The sequence below is a fragment of the Ambystoma mexicanum genome, chromosome 3p (genome assembly GCF_040938575.1).
Source record: "Ambystoma mexicanum isolate Mex_15411 chromosome 3p, UKY_AmexF1_1, whole genome shotgun sequence".
Classification (NCBI taxonomy): Eukaryota; Metazoa; Chordata; class Amphibia; order Caudata; family Ambystomatidae; genus Ambystoma; species Ambystoma mexicanum.
Window position 1 is genome coordinate 728098557 of NC_090925.1, and position 25055 is coordinate 728123611.

The 25055-nt window shown below is 44.8% G+C and overlaps 1 protein-coding gene across 1 annotated transcript in view; it reads left to right on the forward strand.

Moving 5' to 3' along the window:
* Window positions 1-25055, forward strand: part of LOC138580775 (receptor expression-enhancing protein 2-like) — a 238275-nt gene that overhangs the window by 67084 nt on the left and 146136 nt on the right. The window contains exon 2 of the mRNA XM_069651589.1: window positions 16758-16830. Within this exon, the coding sequence (XP_069507690.1) occupies window positions 16758-16830 (73 nt within the window). The remainder of the gene's footprint in view (window positions 1-16757; window positions 16831-25055) is intronic.

A 25055-nucleotide genomic window follows, 5' to 3' on the forward strand; every position in this document is an offset into this window, starting at 1 on the left:
CATAACCTGATTTCAAATCCTAATGATCCATCAACAGTCTTCGCGGTGTTGCAGATATGATCATATTGCATTTGCACATCATATTGGGATGGGCGTGTTAGTGTTTAATTAGGGGTGACCTCTCTGTCTCATTGGGTGGATTTCGTTTTGCTGATATAGTTTTGCTGTTTATCGTTGGATCAATCGCTACCACCATGATCATTTTTCATCTGCACGTTATGGCACTAGAACAGATGACCTGCAAGATACCCTCTTTTGGAATTCTGAACTAGAAATGAAACAGATGTGAGTCGAACACATGAGCCTTGACCAAGAAGGGTAACGAACACAAGAAGACCTAATGGTCGCCACATAACAGACTGTTGTTATACAAAAATTAACCCCTAAAGAATTTCCTGGAATTGCGAGAATCGATAAAGGAAAGAAACATGTTGGGTAGTGTGGATTGTAGAATGAAAGGATGTATGATTGACATAAGTGTGAATGAGTAGAACACTGCAATGGGGAATCTAGAATACCCAGTGAAGACAGTAGAGGACACAAAAAGTAAATTAAAAACTGAAACACTTGTCCTCTACTGATGAACTATTTAACAGCAGAGATAGGTATGAGATAACAGAGTGTTATGTAGGTTTTGTCTGTGGTCAACGATGCCAAAAATTGTGGCAAATGTGCAATAATTGAATCTAGACAAAAGTGCAATATTTTGTATTCGAAATAATTATGAATGTATTTTTAGTGATGTTTTTATTGAGGATAAATTGATATTTTTGATACAAAAACTGTTTGGAACAAGTATGTTGTAATCTAATGAGCATGCAAGACTAAGTCAGAAGAAGATGCTGGAGAAGCAAGGGACCCTTTAAGCATTAGTGTGGTATGTTCAGTCCTTGACGTTTTGAGGGTTGTCTTAAAGAGGTCCAGATAAACATTCCCTCTAGTCTCTCAAAGTTGTATACATTGTGTTGTACTACAACACTCATCAGTCCTAGCCAACCTCATCAATAGTTTGCAATAGTGGATGTCATAGACCAAAACATCTGAAGAGCCACTGGTTGCAGTCCCCTGCCCTGGATTGAACTTGGTGGTCACGCAGCGCTCCGCCGTCTACTCTGCTTGGTGAAACATGTTGCCCAGTTTAGGTGTAGCTGCTGAAATAAGTGGCTGGTTCTATTCTGGTCTATTCTGGTCTATGCGCTGGTCCACTACCTTGTGTTGTGTTCTGGAAAATCTATCTCCCAAGTGTCAGACTGCACAGGGTTGTTCTTGCAGCAAAGCTATTGAGGCATGTGTGTGTGTGCTTTCGAACCTGTGCTCTAGGTGCAAGGGAGGTACGCCTTTCCCCAGCCAGTGGGCTGCTTAGGAATGTAGCCTGCTGAAATGGTGGAGGCCGACAGTAGCGACATACGCTCCGAAAAAAAAAAATGAATACCATTTCTCTGTGGGGGGGGGGGGGGGTAAGGCTCCAGTGAGACCCTCTCCAATCACCATCTAGGGCACCTCAGTCCCTAGGCCTCACTTCCCACACATGTTAAGATGGCAATTCATGACGCCAGTTTTCCATAATCTAGCAGAAGTCTAAAGACAGGCTGTATCGTCCTGAATTTGACAGGGTATTTTAAGTGCCTTTAGTACACTCCTAGTGCCATAGAGCACCCTTTGACTGATAGCCCTCTTCTCTGGTTAAGTACAAGAATGGCCTTTTTACCACCAAACCGGGTGGATTTTCAGCCTGCAGTCATTCTTCCCCCCCGCCTCCCGCCCACACCCCTGCCCAGCCAAGGGTGATGCTATACAACACGAACCCTCTACAGGCTCATAATCTCCAGGGGATTTCCTCATCCCCAGGGTCTGGGAGTCTTCAACAGTGCCTCCTTCTGCTTTGGCATGCTCAGGATTTGGGATATTTCCCCAAAGAGCCACGGGCAAGGGCCGTAGTCAGCATGACCCAAGACTGAACTATGACCCCAGACTGAACTACCATTTTCAGTCCGTGCGGCTTCCTCTCTCTACTCCTCGTCACCCCTCCTTTCCTCTCTCTTTCCAATCTCCTCCGTTTGTTTCCTTGCTTCCTTGTTCCCTTCTCCATCTCCAACCTGTCTATTGCTCTCCTCTTCCTTCCTTTCTGTATCCAATCTTCATCTGATGTCTTGCCTCCTCTCTCCTCTGACTCCCACTCCAGCGCTTCGCTCCTGTTCTCTTGCATTCTTGGAACACTGTCCTTACTCCCACTCTGCATGCTTGGCTCTGGAGCTTTTTGTAATGCAGCGCCAGAGTAATTGGTGATGCTTTGTCTGGGGATTCGTGTTAAGCGCCAGGCCATCTTTGTGATTGGTTGGTGTGGGCTACTCTCGCCTCTACCTCAGTTGTCCGGGCTAACGGTTTCAGAATTCCCAGGTGTGTCTTCTGTTTCCTCTCAATCAATATTCACAGGCCCTTGTCTCTGTGGGCTGAAAGCTTAAAATGGGTTGCCACCATCTTGGGATAAGGTGTTTCTAAGATGGTGGTTGCCTGACCAGGCTTTATCTTCCTTGCAGCGTCCCACCTGTGTGCCCTCTCCTTATCCTTCGGGCCTTCAGGGCTCCCAAATGAGTCTGTTCATGAGCCTTCCGTTCGACTCACACTGCAGGTTAGTATATGAGTGATCTGTGAGTTCTCTCATGGTCCAGAAGATCTAATGAATCTCTCACCCAATAATGACTGCTCGATCGATGATTTGTGGACCCCTCCTATTAATGCCTTGCTTCTCCCTTTTCTGGTTCTGCCTCTCTGGGCTTTGGTGTGACCATTCTAAGCAGGCTGGGGACAAAGGGGCCTCCTCTAGGGTCTACATCGTGGAGGAGGCAGCATTGCAAGGCCCCCAGAGTCTCCTGGACGCCACCCCCTCCCACATGGAACATTGTCACACAGGTAAGACCACTTTCACAGGGATATCCGAAGTCAAGTCCGGCTCATATTTATTGCGTTTGCCTGGGAATAACCATGCACATTTGAATGCGATGCCTGTCACAGATTGTGTAGTGAGCAACATTTTTGAATAAATGCAACCATTTGATTGGTGCATTGGATGCGATCTCTGCAACATCTGCGCAATTAGCAGAAGGTCTAGTTGGTATACACGGTATCCAGTCTTTCCAGCGAATTCATTTCCTATGAATATATTTCCATCGAAATGCATCTTGACTGAATGAATTTCAATGGATTTCGATGGATGGATGGGTTGAGGAAAGGGTTCATTTTTAATTTTTGAAAATGGGAGTTTGAGAGGGGTTACGGGGGGGAGGACCCATTGGGGTTGGGGGGGGGGTCTGCCCCCCCAATAAAAAATAAATATCACAAGTTATAGGGAGCTGTCAGTGCTGAAATATATTTAAAATGTCAGCACTGGATAGGGGTTACATTTTTAAAGTGGGGGTTAGGGGGAAGACACCTGAGGGTAGAGGGGGGGTTTGTGGGGGACCCCCAATAAACAATAAATTCCCCAAGTTACAGGGAGCTGTCCAGTGTTAAAAATATAGATTTCAGCACTTGGACAGCTCCCTGTAACTTTGTTTCATCGAATTTCCATGCAAAAAAATGTGAAGTGTTTATATAACGAAACCCTATTCGATGAAACGGTTTCGATGCATAAACACTTTACACTTTATGTATGGGAATTCGATGAAACACTTTTCGTTAGTTGAAATTCGATGGTACTTACCTTCGATGGTAAATATTCGATGGAAAGACCATAAACCGTATACATTTAGAAACGTTGGACTTAGAAGGAGATGTGGATCTGAATATGGGCTTGGTGGTGGGGGGAGCCATGCTGTAACCTGCATCCATCTACCATCCTCCTGACAATGAAGCTCTTCTTGCTGATCACGCAAACCAGACCAAATACTCTGCTCAATCTCCTTGACTCAGCAAGACTAGTCTTGTTCAAAGCCCTGGCTATAGTGCCCTGCAAAACCTACGCTGGACCCAATTGCTGCATTGACACTGACCACAAGGAGGCAAGGCCACCTGCACTGTGGCAGACCTGCTGCTGCTTATACTTACAAGCAACTAAGTGCATTCACCTGAAGTGCAGTCACTGGATCCCTCATGCGGCTGTCTGGCACCGGATCTGTGCTTCCCTTGGCCCAGGCTAGTCTGTAGTGCACTCTTTTTCCAGCACTTTGCCTTCATTGGATCAGCGCTATGCCTTCTGACTGAAGATCCACCTGAAACTGCTCCCCAAAGCCATTGCAAACTCGGCACTTTCAGCAACACCACGTCTGCAACCTATGACTCCAATCAGAGCCGAGCATCTATCAACTCGAGGCAGGAACACCTGACGATCACAAACCACAAGGATTTGGCAGTCCTTGTGGAGGCCACTACAGGACCTCGCTGACTGTAAGGAACCCAGACGCATGACAGTTTGTCTGGAGTGGACGGAGTCCTTCCGATCCCAGGTCCTAGTTACACCATTTTAACTGTGCAGCATCATGAGCTTGTTCTGATGATTAATCAGAATCCTGTCCATCTCCTGTACTTAAGTTTAAGGAGCCCTGCACCACAATTAACGATTACTTCTGCAGTATCCCCAGGGTGCCTTCAGACAACAGTGACTATGCTGAGCTGTGATGAATTTAAAACTGCAAATGACCCAGCGGTTGACACTAATCCTGATGCTTAGGTGACAGTGAACTCTTCCAACTTTGATTATGTGCCTTTTAGCCATTTAGGTTGCCCTTTAATGTACATAAAGACTTACCAACGTGCCAAAGATACGATGATTAATCACAATATTAGCACGTTAACCCATATTCCTGTCCATTCAGACCGAGAGCTTGGCCTTCTCAAACATGGCTGCCAATAGGTAACCCAAGGAAAGCCTGGGTACACCCCTCTCATGCGTATATCCATAGTCTGTTTGGGGGCACTGTGTTGGCTCCTGACTGAGTGAAACTGGCAAACCCATTCCACTCATGGCTATTTTACAATAAAAGGGTAGAGCATGACTTTGTCGTTTGTGTCTTCTGCAAAGGGGGAGTGGCTCTGGGAGGCCGCTTTTCTTTACAGCGGGAATGGTGGCTCTCTGCAAATATGGCCCTCTGACCCTTTGTCGGTGTTTCTTGAAGCCAGTTTAGGTGAGTGGTTATTGATCTATGCCATTGGTGATATTAGTTTGCGTTCTTTAGAAAAACTAGAAGGGTTTCTTGCTGGGGTGTTCTTCTGAAAATGATATGAACCCAGAAATGGCGCTTCATCGTTTCGGAAGCAAGGTTGGCTGAGGTTTCACAGGTTGATGGGTTTGTCTTAAGCGTTGTCATTAAGGCGGTGATGCAGTGCTTACTCTGCTTCCCAGTCAGCGTCCTTCCTAGGAATGCACAGATGGTGAACTGTGGCCTAGAACAGGTGGCTCCTGCTGCCATAAGCTCAAGAAGATATAGAGACAGGTGAGCACAGAGAAGCAGCGCCAGTCTGATGCCGACCTTGCCCTCTAGTGGAGTGTGGAGGGGGAGCCTGCATGAGGAAAATGTGCATATCGGGCCCCCCTTCAAGCCAGGGTGTAGCTTGGGACCTTATGCAAAACTGAGGGAGCCTATCAGATACTCTCCCTCCCTCAGACAGCTGTGCTGCCAAGAGCTCCCAAGGTATCCATTCCATCACTAACCTTGTGTGTCGGGTATCTCATAGCGCCCCATGACCTCCACCATGGTCTATGAAATCTGACATGTAGGCAGAAGAGGAAAACTTTCTTAGCATTGGAAATGTCTCTCAAAGCCGAGGGTCACAGGGCTTTGCAAACCGCATGTAACCACAAGCAAGTGCCGGATGATTGTGGAACATATCCTGCGGGATGCACTGTGAGTTCTCCCTGCACTGAGACAGGGGAGATCGCAGTCCTTTCAATGAGCCGGGAGATCACACGGACCAATGAAGTCAGCAGGGGCATACCCGGGTAGCACCATGATGGAGTCGGGCGGCCGGGAAGGAAGATGTGCCTGGCTCCAAGACTGCAGACAGCCCTTACATCCCCTCAATGTGCAGAGCTGCAGCAGGGTCCGCAGCACAAGGGAACACAAATCGGGTAGTTGTAGTTTACACAGGTCCCCAAGGTCCACTTCATTTTAGCACACGCCTGCCACATGTCTCCTGCCCATGAGCCCAATTACACCCCAAGTAGAGTATAAGAGAGCCAACCAGGTTGTTATATAGGAGATTGGAGACTGTTCGGGAATACAGAGAGAGGCAACATAGAGCAAGGCAGCGGAGAGGAGGGAGAAACCAGAGTACAGCATGGGATAGATGATGAAAACCAGGATGAGAAATATAGAAAGAGATGGGAAGGAGAGGTGAAACATTGAGTCAATTAACTATACTGCCAATGAATACAATTATATGTGTGGTCTGTACATACAATTCCACCTCTTAGTTTGACAACAAATTCATAGAAGTCAAAAACATATTACAATCGACCTCCATGTTTCTACTTATGTCTCCATTGACTTCCCTACCACCAGCACTGCTCTTAAATAACTCCACTGCCACCATGTGGCTCCCCTTGTGACGTCCCTACTGCCTCTATGCCTCATACCCTTGCCACTTGTCTATTGTCGCCTCACTGGTGTGCCTGAGTATCATCCAGGGATAATGAGGTAAGGGTTTATACCATTCTGCTGGTTCACGACCGCCTTCTCTCTGAAGATTGCAATCTCATTTATTGGCCCAACCAAGAAAGTTAATTAGTGGGTGTCTGTAGTGGAGTTACTAGGCTTTAAAGCCACGCTGTCACAGGCATCCGTCGCATTCCCCTAGGCCTCGGTGGATGTGCACACAAACTCCTGGGGAACATTGTATTAAAATACTATACATTCCACTGCATAATTGGCATGCTTTCTTATGGAACATCGTCTGTGATTAGCCACACATCTCCAGCGATTAAAGAACACTAATCATGAAGTAATGCGAATAGAGACGCATGCAGGTGGCTCTTCATCCACAACCACGGGAACAGTAGCATTAATGCACCGTGTACTGAGTTTATAAGGGGCCACATCCTGATCAGTAATTCAGGCCTCTGTCATTTGTATCACAGAAGGGCTGAGGATTTACTCCAGCGTTGACATCACCCCCATCATTGTTATTTGGCGATTCAGGCTAGATGACATCTTCCACCCTATGACATCGGTTTATGGGCTCATTTTTAGCCACCCTTCGATGACCGAAACGTATGTCATTTTATACATTTTTTTATTTCATAGTTTATACAAACTTTTGAAATATAAAACTCAAACACAACTACTCTCAATATAAACTAATTCTAAAACTACGTTTTTTGCAGATAGTCTTAGAAAAAAATGAACTGTAAGGTGTAAGAGTAAAATAACACAAAGTCCAGCGCTCTAGCCGTCAGTTCTCAACTGCTGCCAAATAAGTTCGCTTTCATTTCTTTACAGCTGGCACTGACTCGAGCATCTTTTGCAGTTGTTCTAAAAACCTCATTAGTGCTAACGACAGTGATTTACACTCACTGTTATGCATTTGCCTCCACCAATCCTCTTATGTTATAAATCAGACATTTATCCAGTTCTTTCCTTAGGAATTTCTCACGTTGGTCCTTAGATTATCACAAGAAAGAACTAAATGTTTTAAGTTGTCCTCCTCTATTGAGCAGAATCTCCAATTTGTATTTCCCCACAGGATCATTCATCTGTGCCTCAGAATTTCTTAGGTTTCGAAGATATTAAGTCGAAATTTCAAGTAAAGTCTTCTTAGACGCTTACATGGTGCGATAATCATATATTTTGGAAGGGTGTTGAGGCTTTTAGCTTCGATTGGTGAATTTTTCATAGATTTATGATTTGATCTTCGTCCCCAATTTCAATCCAATCAAGTTCCAGCAACTTTTTCTTTACTGCATTTGGGTTATTCCATAGTGTTGTTTCATCTGTGCCTAACTGGGTCAAGATGTCTTTGCATTGTTGCCTCCATTCTAACAATGCAGTTTTCCTTTGTAGTTTCTGCTCGAGTAGCATTTCAAAGGGTGGTAGATCAGCTTCTTCATTGGTCTTTCTAAATAATGCTAGCTTGCTCCATATTAGTCTAGCATTTAGTGTAGAGATTCCCACTTCATACAGTATGCATGCAGTTGGACAACTTTGAGGGATCTGGAGGATTCGCTTCCAAAAGGAGCCCTCACATCTTGACCAGATCTTTGAGTCGCACCCAAACATATTTTCGGCTCCGTATGTTAGTATAGGAGTAACCTTTCTTTGGTAAAATGTTCTTATCGGAACATGAGAGAATTTTCTGTATTTTTTTTTGCAGTATTATACCCTGCAATGTTAATTGTTTGCAGTTGCTTAGACGTTTTTTCTTCATTGGTTCATCATTTATGCTGGAATTTATTATTGTTCCTAGGTATCGTGTATGTGGAACTTTATTCAGATTCTTCATTCCAAGAGCCCAACTTGACCTATTCCTACTTGATGACCTTCCTCGTTTGTTTTCAAGCACTAGAATTTCTGATTTTGCTACATTATTATCTAATCTATTTCGTCAAATGAGCAAGCATCAAGCTTGCAAAGACTTTCCTCACCACATCCAGAAGGGCAATTGGCCGATAATTTGCAGGGTCGGTGCGGATACCCTTTTTAAATATCGGTACTATGATACTAGATTTCCAGGTTGATGGAATACGTCCCTCTTTGATTATATTTTGAAATAGGATATCGCAGAATTCAGTCCACTCGACGATGTTGTTTGTCAGATCGGCGTTCGAAAGGCCATCTGGCCCAGCTGCTCTGGAGGAGCTACTTTTTTAAATACATGAACGAATGTCATCTCGGTCAATGTTAAGCTCCCATGGTTCACTTGTTTGCAGATTCGGGCAGGTTGACTTTTTCACTTTTTTAAATAAGTGTGTGAAGTGTCTCTCCCACTCTTTTTCAGTTACCGTATTTGTTAGTACTGCATTTCCTGGATTTGTGACTCATTTATTATTGTTCAAAAACCTCTTGAATTTCTGTGATTTAGCATAGTCTGCATTATCTCTGCATCTCTCTGTTCGAGTGTTGCTCTGTGCGCTTTGCACCAGTTATTGAATCTGTTTTTCACTTTCCTTATCGTACACTTACAGTCAACCTCTCTAGAGGCAAAAATTCTTCTTAGGTCCTTCCTGAGCTCTTTTTTTTTTTTTTTTGTGCGACTTCAGGATCATATTGGTGCTTTTGGTAGATTTATTTTGGGCATTCTTTTTTGTTTTATAAATTTCAAAGAAATGATGGTATTCTATCGCATCTATTTGGCTTTCCTCATATTTTGGTTTCATGATTTCTGTTACTGCTATGATGTCGTTATTTCTTAATCATAGTCTGTTGTGGCCAGGTTCAACAGCAATGTGTTCGTTCCATTGTTTACGTTGTAGAAGTTTTTTCTTCTGCCACTCCATACACACTACATTATGGTCACTTTGCTTGGTCTTTGTGACTTTGAGGAGTATGATTTCTCGTGCCAGTGCTTCAGATGCGAAAATATAATCTATTATAGATTTTTGGGGGCCTCTTTCCCAGGTCGGCTTCGGTGGAATGTCTCCCCTTATAGTACCATTCAACATTGCTAGATTTCTGTTCGTCATTTCTTCAAGCCATCTTTCACTTTTAGACCTCTCATTGTGATTGACCACTGCTTTTAATTGTTCCACTTCTATCAACTTCATGTTGAAATCTCCACATAATAGAATCTGAGCATTTGGATCCCTTATTAAGATGTTATCAATAGAATCTAGGAGATCATCCTCAAATTTTTGATGGGTCAACGGAGTTGTGTTCCAGTAGACATTTAGCAGATGAATAGCTTCCGAAGTGGTCATCGAATGCTCTACTGGTTCGAGACATGCCATCTGGAGGTAAGGAGAAATGATCTCAGATGACTTAATTCGTAATCCACAGTTTCTTTTGACGAGGATTAGTTGGCCCGACATTGGGCAAACTTTTTTTTATGGTAGCTGGATTTATGGCGACATCAAAGCCCTCAACACATGGAGTTCTTGCTAACCATGTTTCCTGCAAACATATTATGTCGGCCGTCACTAGGATTTCTGGGAGGGACTTAAGAAGATGCGAAAACACACTCTTGTGTTCCAAGTGGCGAGCACGACATTACTCGGGTAGTCTTGTCATTAACTCTTTGATGAAGTATTTAAGGTTTTCTGCTATCCATGCCCAGTTATTTATTTAGTCTTCTATTGGTTGCCCTTCCTCTTTTGTTGCCGAGTCTATTTTTCTGCTCAATGTGTTCTCTACAGTTATTTTTATTTTATTTTGCCTTATTTCCTTGGTTGAAATCGAGGATTGAAGGACCACTTCCCCAGAGATTGCTTTAGCATTCAGCAGATCTCCTCTTCATCAGTGGTGCATTGATGGGCGTTTTTGCCTTTCCATTTTTATTTGGAGAATTTGGCAAATTTGGTTTCATGGATTTTGGAGGCTCCTTATTCGCCAGGGCATTGTCTATCTCATATACTTGGTATCCAGCATCTAGCAACTGTCTCTCGCACATCATCACTGCTTGAACATCTTTCTTGTCACCAATATGTAGCAGGACACATTTTTGATTCATGTCGGCGATAATCTCGACACGATCGATTCTCGAGCTTTATGGGTTCTCAGAACAGGAATTGATTGAAATAACTGTAATATGGTGTATCTATTCAACGCTGCATCATTTTATTCTGCACTTAATTCTTTCAACCAAAATTCTGTATGGCTGTAGCACAAATGAGGTGTTCGAAGTCGAGGGGGGAATTGTTCATGGCCTGCGGGGCTACCTCCTTTATCTTTTCCGCATATGCCTCGTTTCCAGTCTTGTGGACCTTCAACTTGTCTTTTCGAGGTTCGTCACAAGTGCTACTTTGGGGCTGAGCTTCAATTAGCATTTTTGAGCTTTCTTTGGCTTTACATAACTTAGCTTCCATATTCAGCAAACTTATCCCACGTTTTTCTTCTAAAGTGCGGAAGGTTTGGCTTTCCACCACCTTCTCACAATCACACAGATTTTTATTACAGACTTTTTTTTGGCGTTAAGGGCCACGAGATTACTCTTTTCTTCGTCACGTTCTCCACTCTTCCAGACTCTCTTTTGCGGTAGCGACGATGTAAGATTCTGTCCGCAGTCATGTTCTGGCAAACTAGATTTTATCTCCTTTATCTGCTTTATAGGGATCAAATTATCCTCCTCTGCTTCATCTTCTACGGGGCTACTGTAGGTCGACATATTCAGCAGCTCCTCGGTCTCATCCTCTTCATCTTCGATCACTAGAGTGACTGTATTCTCCTTCATCGGTCCACCGACATTTGCTCTACTATCAATTGAATCAATACTAGTGGGTTCTGCTATAACTCCCCTATCTTTATTTTTCATATGCTCTGTTATTCACAGTAATGTCCAGAGCTTTAATATTTCTAAAGAAGTTTGCTAAGTTTTTATTCTTTTGCGATTGCAAGTTTTTATTTTTTTTATTTTTTGCATTTACCTTGCTTTATTTCAATGTTCAAGCTTTTATTTGTTTTTGGAGGTCCTGGTAGCGTTTTGGGTTTTTCAAATATGTGAAACCATTCTCCATCTTTCTTATTTGTCACAGGTGTTGCGGGCTTATTCTCCGATGTCACTGTTTGAGGTTCACTAAATTCTGGTCCGTCTATGTGGTCAGCCATCAGATGTTGGGCCATTTCCTGCTCTTTTGCAATTGTCGGAACATCCAATGGCTCTTCAATTGCGGGCAAATTGCGCTGTTCGCTTAGCCCGACAGATCTCGCTATCTGTACCCCTTCATCCTTATCATTCTCTGTCGCTGGACTCTTTGGCGGGGTTGATTGTTAGTTCTTTCTCATAGCAGCAATTCCGTTGCAGATTTTTCTTTGATGTCTCAGCCGTCTCAGCAGAATGCTGTTTTTTTGTTTGGAGACTTTGTGTGTTGTCAAGAGATTCCAGGTCAATCACTATTTCAGTGGAGTGCTGATTTTTGGCTCGAGTTTGTTTTAGGTCGACTGCATCCCTTCCGTCTCGTTCTTTTTGCAGTAGAAGGAGAGCTTGTCTCTTAACTTCAGCTAGGAGTCTTTTGTCTTCCGAGTTTTTTAGTGACTTCTTCAATGCTATTAAGGAGATGTCATTGCCTCTTCTGGTCATCGCAATTTGTGACATCATCGCCACCAGATCTGCTTCCAGTTTTACAATTTTGGAATTTAGAAGAGCGATCAGAGTTGTTTGATCCCGAAAGTTCGCATTTGAATTCTCATACAATTTAGTCAGTGGAGCCACTGCTATCACGGTCGCAGACATCAAGATTGGGCTTAGGTCAGAGATTATATTCTGTAATAGATCAGATGTTGTTTGATGACTTCAATAGTGAGTTTGTTATGCCCTGTTGGCTTCTGTTTCTGTTTACTGGAGAGCTGTCTTCATCATATGAGTCAGAGGGGGAGGACGACTCAACCTCTTCTCGATCTTTCTGGGGCGTTAGATTTCCGCACACCTTTTCACTTCCATTTGTACTTGTTTTATGCCAACCTTTGAAGCGTTTGTTGGCGCCACACGCCTCATTATCTGAACTTGCTGCATGCCTAGCCCTTTTCTTGGAGGCCAGAGTCTCATCATTTCGTGCGTCAAAGGATGGCGAGTTCAGTTCTAGACTCATCACTTCGCTAATGCACTTATTCCTGTGGTGTGACCACACTGATTGTGGTGTAGTTCTTCCACAAGAAATCGAATGAGATACTCTCATAGGTTGCGTTAGCTTAGAATTGAGAGCTGCCAGGTCTTTTATCACTTGGTCAGCAATCACTAATGAGTCTCGACAGCAGGGTGGCTGAGGATGGTATAGTACCTAATTTCCATCTTTCCAGGCGTCTACGTGTTTCCAAACGTCATCGGTTCCTTTTGTCGCAGAAGCTGATCTTGAAGCCTCCAATTCCAGCACCTGACGTTGGATATCTGCCGGCACCACACCAGCTTTTGATATCTGTTCTTCGTTTCTTAAATTAATAGTTAGTTTTTTTGTTTGATCAGGCTTATGCATCGTGGCGACCCTTGACCATGCCAGTATTTTTAGTGGGGCGACTGGCCTTCTCGTCTTTGCAGTATCCCACAATTGGCTCAAGGATCCCACAATTGGTGTTTAACTCCTTGGGTTTGTGTGAGAGGCTATTAAATATTCGACAAGCAGCCTGTCACCCCCTGCTTCATTGTCAATTTTATTAATCTTAATGTTTTGGGTACAACCACTATTTTTCATTTTTAGTCCTTTTGGTGATGTCAACAGTTCTACGTCTGCCTCATTATTGCAGACCGTGCTCACTTTCTCAGTTTGTTGACTTTGATCACTATGGAATGCTTGATTTTGGCGAGACTCAAGGGCCGTGTTCACGCGCACCTCAGAAATACAGATTCCGTTGTTACGTTGCGTGCTCCACGGCAATGTCCTGGTATTTCCTAGCGTTCGTTCACTCCTATTGGGAGGAGTCACAGAGCGATAAAGTATAGGTTGGCAGTGAATCACAACGGAACACGTGATTTCCGACGGGTACGCTGCGCGGCCCGATCCGAGCAGCGCCTTAGCCTCTGCTGCAGACTCGCCAGATGGGCAAGACGGACGCCCCATCTGCACAGGTACACTCGCACCCCTCTCCTTTCCCTCCTCCTCTCCTTCTCTCTCGTCTTCATCGTCCTCCTCATTAATCTCTACAACCACTCGCTCAGATGAAACGTCACTCACCTGTGATTGCCGGCGTTAGGGGCATTCAGACTCACGGCAAGATTAACAGCGTGGGGTATTTTCCGTCCTTCTTCGCCCTGCATCTTCTTGCCTGCTCGGCCGTTCAAAGTCTGATTATAGGGCGTGGCTTTCCTTAACCCCCGTTTTACCTGTGCGTGAGTGTTTGCGGGGATTCCAGTCCTCATACTTGGCACTATACAGGCGAAATCAAATATCAAGTGCACCCCAACGCGCGCAGCTGTTTAATGTTTAATGCTCAGTGTTCACCACGGCCCACAGGGAACACAGGAAACACACTCCGCTACCCTCCGCGTAGTACAGGGATTTTTATGGTTAGGCTCCACCTTCCTTCAGCAGCAGTGGCAAACGGACTGCTCCACAGGTAACAGGAAACACACTCCTGCACACTCCGTGTCGTTTTTATTGAATAAGCATATTGCTATTTGATTTCTGTTTGATACACTGATTTAGAATGGAAATAGGTGGAAGGAATTGGTCAAATGCATGAATATGGCTGGGTTCTTGAATAACCCAATGTACAGAAATGTTTCGTAATGTGTGTATGAATGAATGATGAATGAATGGTGGAATATATATGTAGATGTCAAAATATCTTTTCATTTAGGTCATATGGTGCATGAATTAATACTGTAAACATTGTATATAAATAAATATATTTTGTTATATTGACAAGATTGACACTCTCTAAGAAAGGTTTCAATCTCATTTGCCAAGGTCCACTCTATTATTGTTTGATGTGATTAGCCTGGTGGACCTGCGGCTTAACAGGCACCCTTATTTTTGAAACTATTTGTCCTTTCTCCACAATATCTTCTAGGTCCACTGTAAAACTGCTATGTTTTCATGTTTGTCATCCCAACCGGTGATTCACAGATAGTTTCATGTATTCTTCAAAAATAATTTTTCCTGTGCTTCGGTTAACGTTTTTGGAGAGAAGGTCCTAAGATGTCAAAGCAAACATTATTTGTAAGTCGTAATACGTCCAAGCATAACAATTTGGGAATAAATTAGAACCACGAGTTGGGTAAGAAGACTTCTACTTTCTCCTGTAACTCCTGTTTATGAAGTCTGAGAAAGATGTATGTCTTTACTTCTTCTGCATTCACTTTGCCATACATTCAATTTGTCACCTATTGTCAGGGCGCCGGCTTACCTGCTGCGCTATGTCTTTCCTTTGTGGTGGTGGTGGGGCGGCGTGTGGCAGTGTGATGGCCCCAGGACATGGGGACCACCATGGTACGTGGACAGCATAGGCAAGGGGTACCAGCGGCACAGTTCCAAGCATGGTTGGGTGAGTAGCATGGGCCATTGCCCATGGCAACCCGAACGCCATGCCGGAGCCTCGGTCTGAGGCCCGGCAACTTCAAAAAGGGCCCAGGATTACCACCAAGTGCGTCATAATTCCTCTTGCTCCCTGGGGTAGACCCTGACTTCGTTGGCAGCTCCTGTGGTGCCTTCTTCCCTGTTCCTGGTCCCTCCTCTCTTGTGGGACACTATGGCTCTTGTCTGCTGCTCCCTGCTCTGGCCTGGTTCCCTTCTGCTTACTAAATCTTACTGCGCCATCCACGTCCAATGTTCGCACTGCCTGACAATACAGTAATATGTGGATGGTCCCTTATAGGGTTACCTCCCTTTTGGTGGATGAAGTTTTTCCTCTCAGATTAGTAACAGGGAGCGGTTTTCTACACTGCTCATACCTGGGACTAAACCAGACATCAACATCGTCCAGCTACACTGGATTTCCAGAAGACCCGGACAACGGGTACGCGGGTCACAGGTATGCGGGTCACAGGTACGCGGGAATAATGCAGGGCGCACCTTCACACCTATACCTCTTCATACTTTTACTACTTCTGGCTTTCACTTCTAACATTCACTGCGTCCTCAGAGGAGGCGACCCTTTGTACTACCTTCTATTCTAACCCATATTCTTCCCCCTAACCACTCCTTGGCCCACCCGCTAGTCCTACCACATCCATTGCCAACTTGATAATGTGAGGATGCAGACGAATGTAAGAAGAAGTAAACGTGCATAGAATGTAATGTCTGATGCAGCGAATATAGAAGAAGTAAGTGTAGAAGACGCTTTTTAGGCAAAGTAAAGGGGGGAACCGTCTGAGAAGAAAGAGGACGGCAACGTAGGGAATTGGATTTGTAAATGTCCCCGTCAGGCCACTATGAGGCGAGGTTGGATGACGGGAGACATGCAAGGAAAATAAAAAGACCATCAGCAAGTTGAAGAATATCTCTAAACTGGAAGTCATATTGTAGTCACACTTCACTCTGTTGGGATTTTTGATGTCTTTGCTTTTATTTTGTTCTTTTTTTTAAAAACGTTCTCTTTGCTTAAAATATCAAAAAATGCCTAACTGAAGCACTGAATCTGCAAATTATGTGAGAGTAAACAACGCCTAATGGCATTGTGCTGACACAGCAATTCTATATGCTCCTCACACAAGCGATTTTATAAGAAAGCTGTCCAACCGATTGGCTTTGGTAAGACTTAATTTTGTTTTCCTCTAGCTCGCCACATAGCCATTGCCCTTGTAGTGTTGATTTGAAGGACAGGTTCTCTTGATGGACTGAGAGGTCCCTATTGACTCCAAAACTCAGCAGTCAGTACAATCTGTGCTGCCCGACCCTAGAGGAGTGGGTATGTGTAAACAGTGGCAAGTGCCTCTGGCCCCACCTGGGGCTTAACTGGGAAAAGTCAGATATCACCACACTTCCTTTTCAAACACTACCAAAGAACAAAGAAACAGCTGATTAAAATTGTTGTGTGTTCTTTCTAACTCTCTCCCTCTTCTTTCCCCCCTCTTTCCTCATGTCTTTCACCCTTTTTTCATCTCTTCTTGCAACCTGCCGTACCTCCCTGGCACCCCCTCTAATTTTTCCATCACTCTGCCCTGGTCCCTCCCCTTGCACTGTCTCATTCCTCCTCTCCTTCTCCCATCATCTACTTTCTCGCCCCTCTTTCCATCTACTTTAGGTTGTTGTTTGGCACCTTGTACCCAGCGTATTCATCCTACAAGGCTGTGAAGACGAAGAATGTTAAAGAATACGTAAGTCAATTACTCACTTGGTGTGCTTAGCTGCGGGTGGGCTGTTGGGCCTGGGTGTGTGCAGCGCCTGAGCTCCAGTGCTAGTAATGCCTTATGCGTGCAGGCTGCAAGCAGGCTATTGGAAATGGGGTGTTGCAGGTGCCAGCCTACCAGGAGACTCTGAAAATGTATTATTATTCTATTATTAACAGGCCTTCTAACTGATTGGGCTTTCTGCACTGGTGGTCATGATTCTGAGAGAGGTACTACTGCCCATCCATCTCGCTCCAGCTAGTGGGGCAGGAGTGTCATAGCAGAATATGTTGCTGCTCTATTAGGCTTCGGGAAGATGGCTCGGGGACAATGCGCACGCTTTGGAAACAAGACCGCTCAGAGCAGCACAGGTTCGATTCCCATTCCTGCTCTTAAAGGCTATAGTTCGTGTAAAGACCGGTAGGGGGTGTCTGTACTTCTGCTCTCTATATGGTAGAGGAGAGGCACAGAGGACCCCAGCCAAGATTCTCTATTATTGGTAACGTAGTCGAGCAATCAAGGCCTAGCTTCTCAGGAGGTGATGCAGGCTGGTTCTTAAGTACAGTGTAGTCCCTCCACACACTGTATTACTGAAAACACAGTCTTTATATAATTAATATTCAAAGGTATGTACACGATCACAATAACGCACTTTGTACTTGGAAGTCAATAATGATAAATATATACACGTCTAGAGTGGTACCACTAATGTTATCAAATCTCATTAAAGTGCATCAACTGTACGGTTAAAATGTCACACAGATCAATAACGAGTAAACCAGCAATAGAGATGGGAAGGAACGCAAGATGGTTGAAAGAATAGGCAGAATACTGACCCCTACCACTAGGCGCAGTTCTGTGTGGAGATCCCCCCCACCTGGGCAACCTGTAAATAAAGATATATAGCACAAGCCCAGTCCATATATTGTTGGATAGTCTTACTCCTTCCTGTTAAGGTTTTACCCCCCCAGTGTACCTGGTGGAGTAGAGTTCTCCGACGATGCACCGACCGATCCTTCTGGAGTGCCTCCCTTTCAGGTGGGAGCCACGGATCGTCGAGAGGTGTCGGAGAACTTGGCGTTCGGTGTCTGGGAATCGACGGCCCTTCTTGAGTGTCCTCCCTTTAAGGCAGGAGTCACAGGTCATCGAACGTCCGACGGTAAACAGGGTGAACTATGGCAGGGAAGTGACCGCTTTGTTCCTAGCGGTGCTCGTCGACGACAGAGCGTTGCCGTCCTGCAAGGAAGAGGCGTGCGGGGCACCTCGGTGACAATAGTTCTGGACCGCAAAGAGATGATGAAGAACTGTGGCCCAGCAAGGGCGTCGAGTCGTCGGCGTGTCTGCGGTCTTTAGTTGGCGGGAAACCCACCGGTGGATGCTCCTCGGCACGTCGATGGTCGGGCCTTCTCCAGCGGGAGACAAGCGGGTGACGATGCACACGAGAGCGTCCGATGATCAATGAAAGTTCTTAGGCAAACAGGAGCACGGTGGCTGCGGTCGGCGACGGCGGTCGTCGACAGTGGCGGACAACAGTCCGAGTGCTTCTCCTTGGAGTTCCGCAGCAGTCCCCGTATCGGGTTGGCAGCCTGTCGTAGGTCTGTCTACCTGGGAGCGTTGGCAAAGATCAGCTGTGCACGATGGTCCCTCCTAGCTCGGGAAGAGGGCGCCTTACCAGGTCCTCTCTGGGTCAGTCCTTGAGGCACAACAGCTTTCAGATTGTGAAGGAGAGCAACAGCAATTCTTCTCGTCTAGCAGGGCTTCAAGGTCAAGCGTCAGTTAATCCAGTTACTCGTCGTAGTGGACTTCAGCTTCTGAACACGATTCCTAGCAGTGAGAGGTCCCCAGATATACTGTTGATCTCCCATTCATTCCGCTGGGTCACACTCAAGCATCCAATCACGACTATGGGCATTCATGCAGGTAGGCAGCCAATCGGGCAACAAGGTATTCAGGCCATTCATGTCTCTCCAGACGCTCACAACAAGTTACGTGTATTGGGACAAGTACCGAGCCATTCAACACTCCAAGCTGCATTCATACCGGTTTCGGGCAAGGTTGTCTCCCGTCATTGTGTCAGCCACCAGATACTAGACACCCACAACACAGAATGCATATTCGTCACACACTCTATTCACCCAGGTCCCACCCACAGGAGGTACCCACAACATACATCACCGGGAAGGCTCCAGCTAGTCTGACTGGGCCTTCACAACAACACCATATATGGCACTTCCATCCAACAGCCAGTCAGGGGGAAGGGACAGAGTCAGGGCTTCCCAGGACTTTGGGAAAACAAGGTAATGCGTAATAGAAAGCAAGAGGCCACCGGGGCCATCTTGTTTTCCATCAGGAATCAACTGATCCCAATGGCAGGGCCGGGGTATCCCAAAATGGAGGATACTCTGAGCACCTGTCAAATTCAGCATGGAGCTGCCACCAGCCCATACCCTGCTCTGTGGGCCACCCACAGGTGCCCAAAAACATACACTAGGGGCACAGGGTGGTACCCCCACCCATGGGTGCCATAAGGGTATCCCACGGGTCCGTTCACCAAACCAAAAGAAAGAGAGCTGCACCGCCAGGAGTCCCACATGAACTCCTGCGCGGAAAACACGACAGAACACACAATAAAAAGCAGTAAAGGACAAGGATACGGAGGCCCTGTCCCTCCGATGCATTTCCAGCATCACAGTTCGGTATGAAGCATGTTATAAAAAAAGATCAATTGTGTATATTGGGCGCACTATATCAGTGGAAAAAGGACCTATCATGCTGCCATCCGAAAAAATATACCTGTAAAAGTCTAAAGACCATCTGGTGTGCAGAAAAAGTTCAAAGAAATTGATTCTACAACAAATGGTCAGGGTCCCATCAGACAAACACATTGGTACTACCAGCTCAGTGCCAGATCACTACTAGTTATTTATTTAAAGTTTTTATATATACAGTTTTGAAAATATGTTGTCATAAAATATTGTTTTGTTAATGTATCTTTTTTGTGACTTCCGATAAATGTGCCTAGATAATATAAGTGATATGCAACTTTGAATAATAATAATTATTGATCTGGCATTCGGCTTGATGTCTACTATTTGTCTATTCGACGAGACCCTGACCATTTGTGTTTGTTGTATGGTCCATTCGATCCTGGAGGTCAGGACTGTGTCCAGGTACCCCTTTTTACATGTAACTTTTTAATTATACAATTCAGTAAAACACATAGATTGAGTTACAGTAGTCTATATGTCAATTTTCACCACAGTATACCTCACCTCGATCCTACAAGTAGTATGGGCAATCATTTATATCTGCATCAATACATGAAAATATTGTCATAGGCCACTACGTGTTTCACATCACTCGATTCTTTAAAAAATGAAATCGTGGTGCCTGCTTCTTCAGGGCCAGAGAGATTTCTAAGCAAGGATCCATTTGTGAATAAGTAATGATAAAATACAATTAATGTAACACAAAAAAAGTGAATGATGAAATAATTAGGCCATTTGCAATTTGCAGTATTTTTAATTTTTAAATTAAGATATACAGTCTGTAGAGTACGTATAATTTGTAAGCAGCGAATCTTATTTGAATTGTTTGATCATGCTATCTAAACATGCTTGTCACTATTATATCAAATATTTAAATGCGCTGATAACTTTGTCCTGTAGACAATAAGTATAAAAAACTAGAAAAAACAAGGTTTTTGAAACCCAGTATTTTGAACTTTGTTTTCACTGAAATGAAAAAACATCTAGGATTAATTCAAAATAAAATTCAAGAGTATACTACAATGAATTGATAACAGATATGTCTGTCCTTGCTTTTCAAATTAATTACGTACCTGAAAATACAAATTGACAAAGTAAAGCAAGCAAACAAATTGTTGAAACTAATAGAACATACTTAATTTCATCAGAACAGGAATTTTTCTGTTGTGTGACGGTTTGCTGTGTGAGAGATTGGCGTCTTTTGCAAGAGCAGCGCCATTTTGAATTAACCATAAAGCCCTCTGTCACATAAACCGAGTGCAAGGACTTCTTTGAAGACTGCAATCTGCATTTGTACTTAAAATAAAGGCACCATCTTGAGAGTGTAATCGAAGTGCCCCGATGTTATTCCTGGCACTAAAAATGCATCCCAAATGCATTTGTCTGATTGGTATGGGTGGTATTAGGCCAAGGAGTGCTGCTACTACTAGGTGAAAGTAGTGCCTACTGAGGGTGTACACAGTGCTTGCATGTTACCTGTTGACCTGCCTAGGTCACTTGTTGTTGTGGGTGCGGTGGGGCTTGCGCTTGGGCTTCACTTGCCAACATCGACTGTCATGGTAAACATGGGTGCTACCCATGTTTCCATTTGTTGACATGCACATTTCACCTACATTGCATGTGCATTACTACATTTCCCTGCCTCCCCCGGCAGATGTGTACTCGCAGTGCATTTGCTGTGATTGCCATGTGTTTGCCCATTCCCTTGCCCTTTATGCTCATCTTTGCTCGGGGGTGCATGCTTTTGGCCACTACATTGATTTTTTTTTTTTTTTGTATTTCTAAAGTGCATGTAGCAAACGAAATCGTATTATGGTGCAGATGATATCAGCAGAGGCAGATGATATAAATCAATACGAGGTCCCAAAAACAATAAGGGGCCATCTACCTGAAGAGAAAGGTTTTCAGTGCTCGGCGAAATTGCAGGAGAGAACTTGTGGTCCTAAGCTGTAGAGGTAAAGAATTCCACAACCTGGGACCAAAGACGGAGAATCGTCTGTCACCTCGAGATGTATAAGCTGAAGGAAGAAGGATCAGAAGATGACTGTCACTGGAGCATAGTTGTTTCATTGGGTGGTATGGCTGAATTAGCACTCTTAGATACAGAGGAGCAATGCCATTTATGCATTTGAAGATAATGCAGGCTGTCTTGAATTTAATGCGGTCAGCAATTGAAAGCCAGTGTAGCTCCCTACAGCATGGAGACACATGAGTGGATTTGTGTAATTTAAAGATCCATCTAACAGCCGTGTTCTGTGCTCTCTGAAGCCGCTGGAGCTGTTTGGAAGGGATGCCCAGCAATTGACTATTGCAGTAGTCAAGATGGGCACTGGTTTATGCCCCTACCACAGAAGCATGATCCTCTTTAGGGATGTAGGGGTGTGCTTGACGGAGCATTCTCAGAACAAAATTAACTGCTTTAGTCTTTGCTCCCACCTTTCACTGCCAACATCTTCTTGCCACATACATCACATGTCTGTGGCGTCTGATAGACTTACCGCCATCGCTGTGACTTCCTTCTCTGGCCTCTGCGCTCCTGATACCCTCCATGTCCTCTGTTTGGAGGATGTCTTTGTAGAGGATGGAGATGGTCTTCTCCTTCCATGATATGAGTGAGGGGTTCCATTGTGCCGCCTGCTGTGGCAGCACTCGCACTCCTGTAGTGTGAGATCAGACTAAGGACCATAAACTTCAGGTCGTTACAATGCTTGCGGCTTTCCTCTGCATCACGTTGAATGGTACACACAGTTGTCACCTTGTCCTGGATGGACATCCATAATACAGCCTTCCTCTGTGCAGAGGTCTTCCTCTGCCTGCTGCCGAACAGCTCCTCTGCATGCTGTACTACCTCATCTGCCAGCGTGTTGAGCTCCCTCTCGGAGGACTTTGGCTTGCTCAGCATCCGTTCTGGGATTCAAGCTTTTCCCTTTTCCTGAGCTTTGACGATTCCCCAAGTATGGTATCCAGATAGCTACAGGAAATTTGAGATTTAGGGTGGATTGAGTTTTTCAAGATGGCTGCCGCCGTACTTCCTGTTCCGGTGGTGACGTTCGTTCTGCCAGTGGGAATGCCAGCAGTAATGGTAGTACCATTGTATCTGGGTGGAATTACCACCAGATGACCTTTGTTGACGGTATTACCACTCAATGGTGTTACTGTTATCGCTGGGGTGGTGTGCGCACACCCATCTGTCATGATACGGCAGTAATTCCACTTGTCATTCCAGGGGTGGGGTGTAATGGTAATACTGCTGGGCAGAATTACTGCCACACTTACGCCAAACTGGTGATGAGGCCCATTAGCTTTAATATGCTGGGATTTGCCACTGATCGATATTTTTACTTTCAGCTACAAGAATAACTGGCTACTGTTATGCCCAGGCTATTCCCCAGCAGGAGGACATTAGAAAACACGCTGGCTGTGAGTACGTTCGGGTTATAAGGCTGATACGGACATTTTCAGGAAGTCCTTGCTCTGTTGGTTTGCCTGACATGGAAACTCCTAGGGAGTGAGGGACCTCCTGCCGCAAGCTTGTGTACATGAGTCTGCAACAAATAGTGAACAGCCTGAACCATCATGCATGGCAAAGGAAATACTTGGGTACCAGGACTAGGATCGCTATGCAGACGTTCTGAAGGTGTTACCACTCCCCTACACAGATAACGGAATCCTTTTACATTTCCATGTTGAGGGCATTCTCATGTTGGTGTCATGGAAAAGGGCTTGCCCTGTAGTTGTTGAAGGGTTCTAACGTTGTAGGTGTTATGGCGGGGCCCTAATTTTTTAGCTCCGATTGTGATGCAGTTTTAGAGAGGACTCTACTGCCCCAACCTTTTGTGAGTCCTATACAGGATCTTAGCCCGGACCTAATCGTTTTGATGGTCACTCCGTTCAAGCCTTTGTGGTGTTGTCTGTTGAAGCTTCTGACTATGAAGCCGGTATTTTCAGGTCAAGGGGGGGATAATTCCTCGGCCCTTGTCTGTAGAGAGCCTACTTTTCTTGTTTATTTTTCAAGGACAATGTTATTCTGAGCATGTGAGCACTGATGGTGTCTCAAGACCTCTTCTCTCAGGAAATCGACCTACTCACCTATATAAGGTGGAGGAACACTTTCATTGGCTAGATCCTGAAAGGGTGCTTAGCTTTCATGTTGCCAGAATAAAGGAGTTTAGGCTTCGCAGCCAGTTTTTTGTTGATCTTTCTGAGCCAAGTGAGGGCAGACCTATTGATATAAAAAGTATGTGGTGTTCTCCATAAAGACATGTTGCGATTTTGCTAAGAAGGATTTGTTATAGGTTAGCGGGGCACGCTTTGCAAAGGGTCAGGCAGCCTCATGTGCACTGACGCAGGATGTATTGGATAAATGCAAAGTACCAACCTCCCACAATCTGCACTAACTGGACTCCCAAACAGGGTAGGACGCTAGCTTATGACTTGCTGTCTTCCAAGAATTCCTTTTGTAGGTTTTTGGCTCTCCTTATCCTAATTGTTTGCATTTTAGGCAGCCTTGCATGTATCTATGGGAGGAAGATATCCATAAGAAGCACACGTTACAATCAGTGATCTTCTTTAAGATTCCTCTGGTATCTTCCTCATCCGTCCTCCTTCGATCCCCTCAAATTGGACATTGCTTACAACCTTGTGGCATACCTGCCATCCTTGGCCTCCATGAGAGAGGTGAGTTTGGCGGGACTGGGTGCAGGAGAATTGTGCAGCATTCTGTACTTTTGAGGCTGCACTGCCCCCGCTAGAGGATGTGAAATGGTTATGAAATCAATCAGTCTGCACCGAGTCCTACTTTTCTGAAGATGAGGCGTCCCATACCTATCGAAAAGTAAATGACTGAAGGTAAGCGACTTGTTCTTCTCAGGCTCAATCTTGCAGCTGATTGGACAGCGGGAGGATGAATGAATCGGCACAGAGATAATGCCCTTTTATTTCTCGTATTTTGTCGTCCCCAAGTATGAAGATAAGATTTCCCAGTGGATATGTTGGTAAAACACGAGTCTATTAAAGGCGCAGGGACTGATTATAATTGCTTTTCTCCTATGATAAATCTCCCTCAGCAGCACCAGTTGACATCATGCAGGTTTCACGTCATTTAACTAAATACAGTTCCTTAGTAATAACCCCTGCTGCTTCTCCAGGACTGGAATGACACCATCACCAAAATTAGTGCACACTTTGGACAGCTTCTACTCAGGAACCTGCAAAGAGAGATCAGAAAATCAACCGACAGCATCCTACGTAGTCCCCAGAAAGAACACAAAAGCACAACCAGCAAAGCACCCAACATTGCCCCCTCGCCCCCAACCCTAAAAAGCTGGGTGTGGAGATGATGCTGAAATAATACTAGGCTACAGGTCTTTAAAGAAATCATCATTTTGCAAAGTGTTTGCTGGGAAACATCGCCATTCCATTGCAAGCCCTGGTGGCCAGTATTAT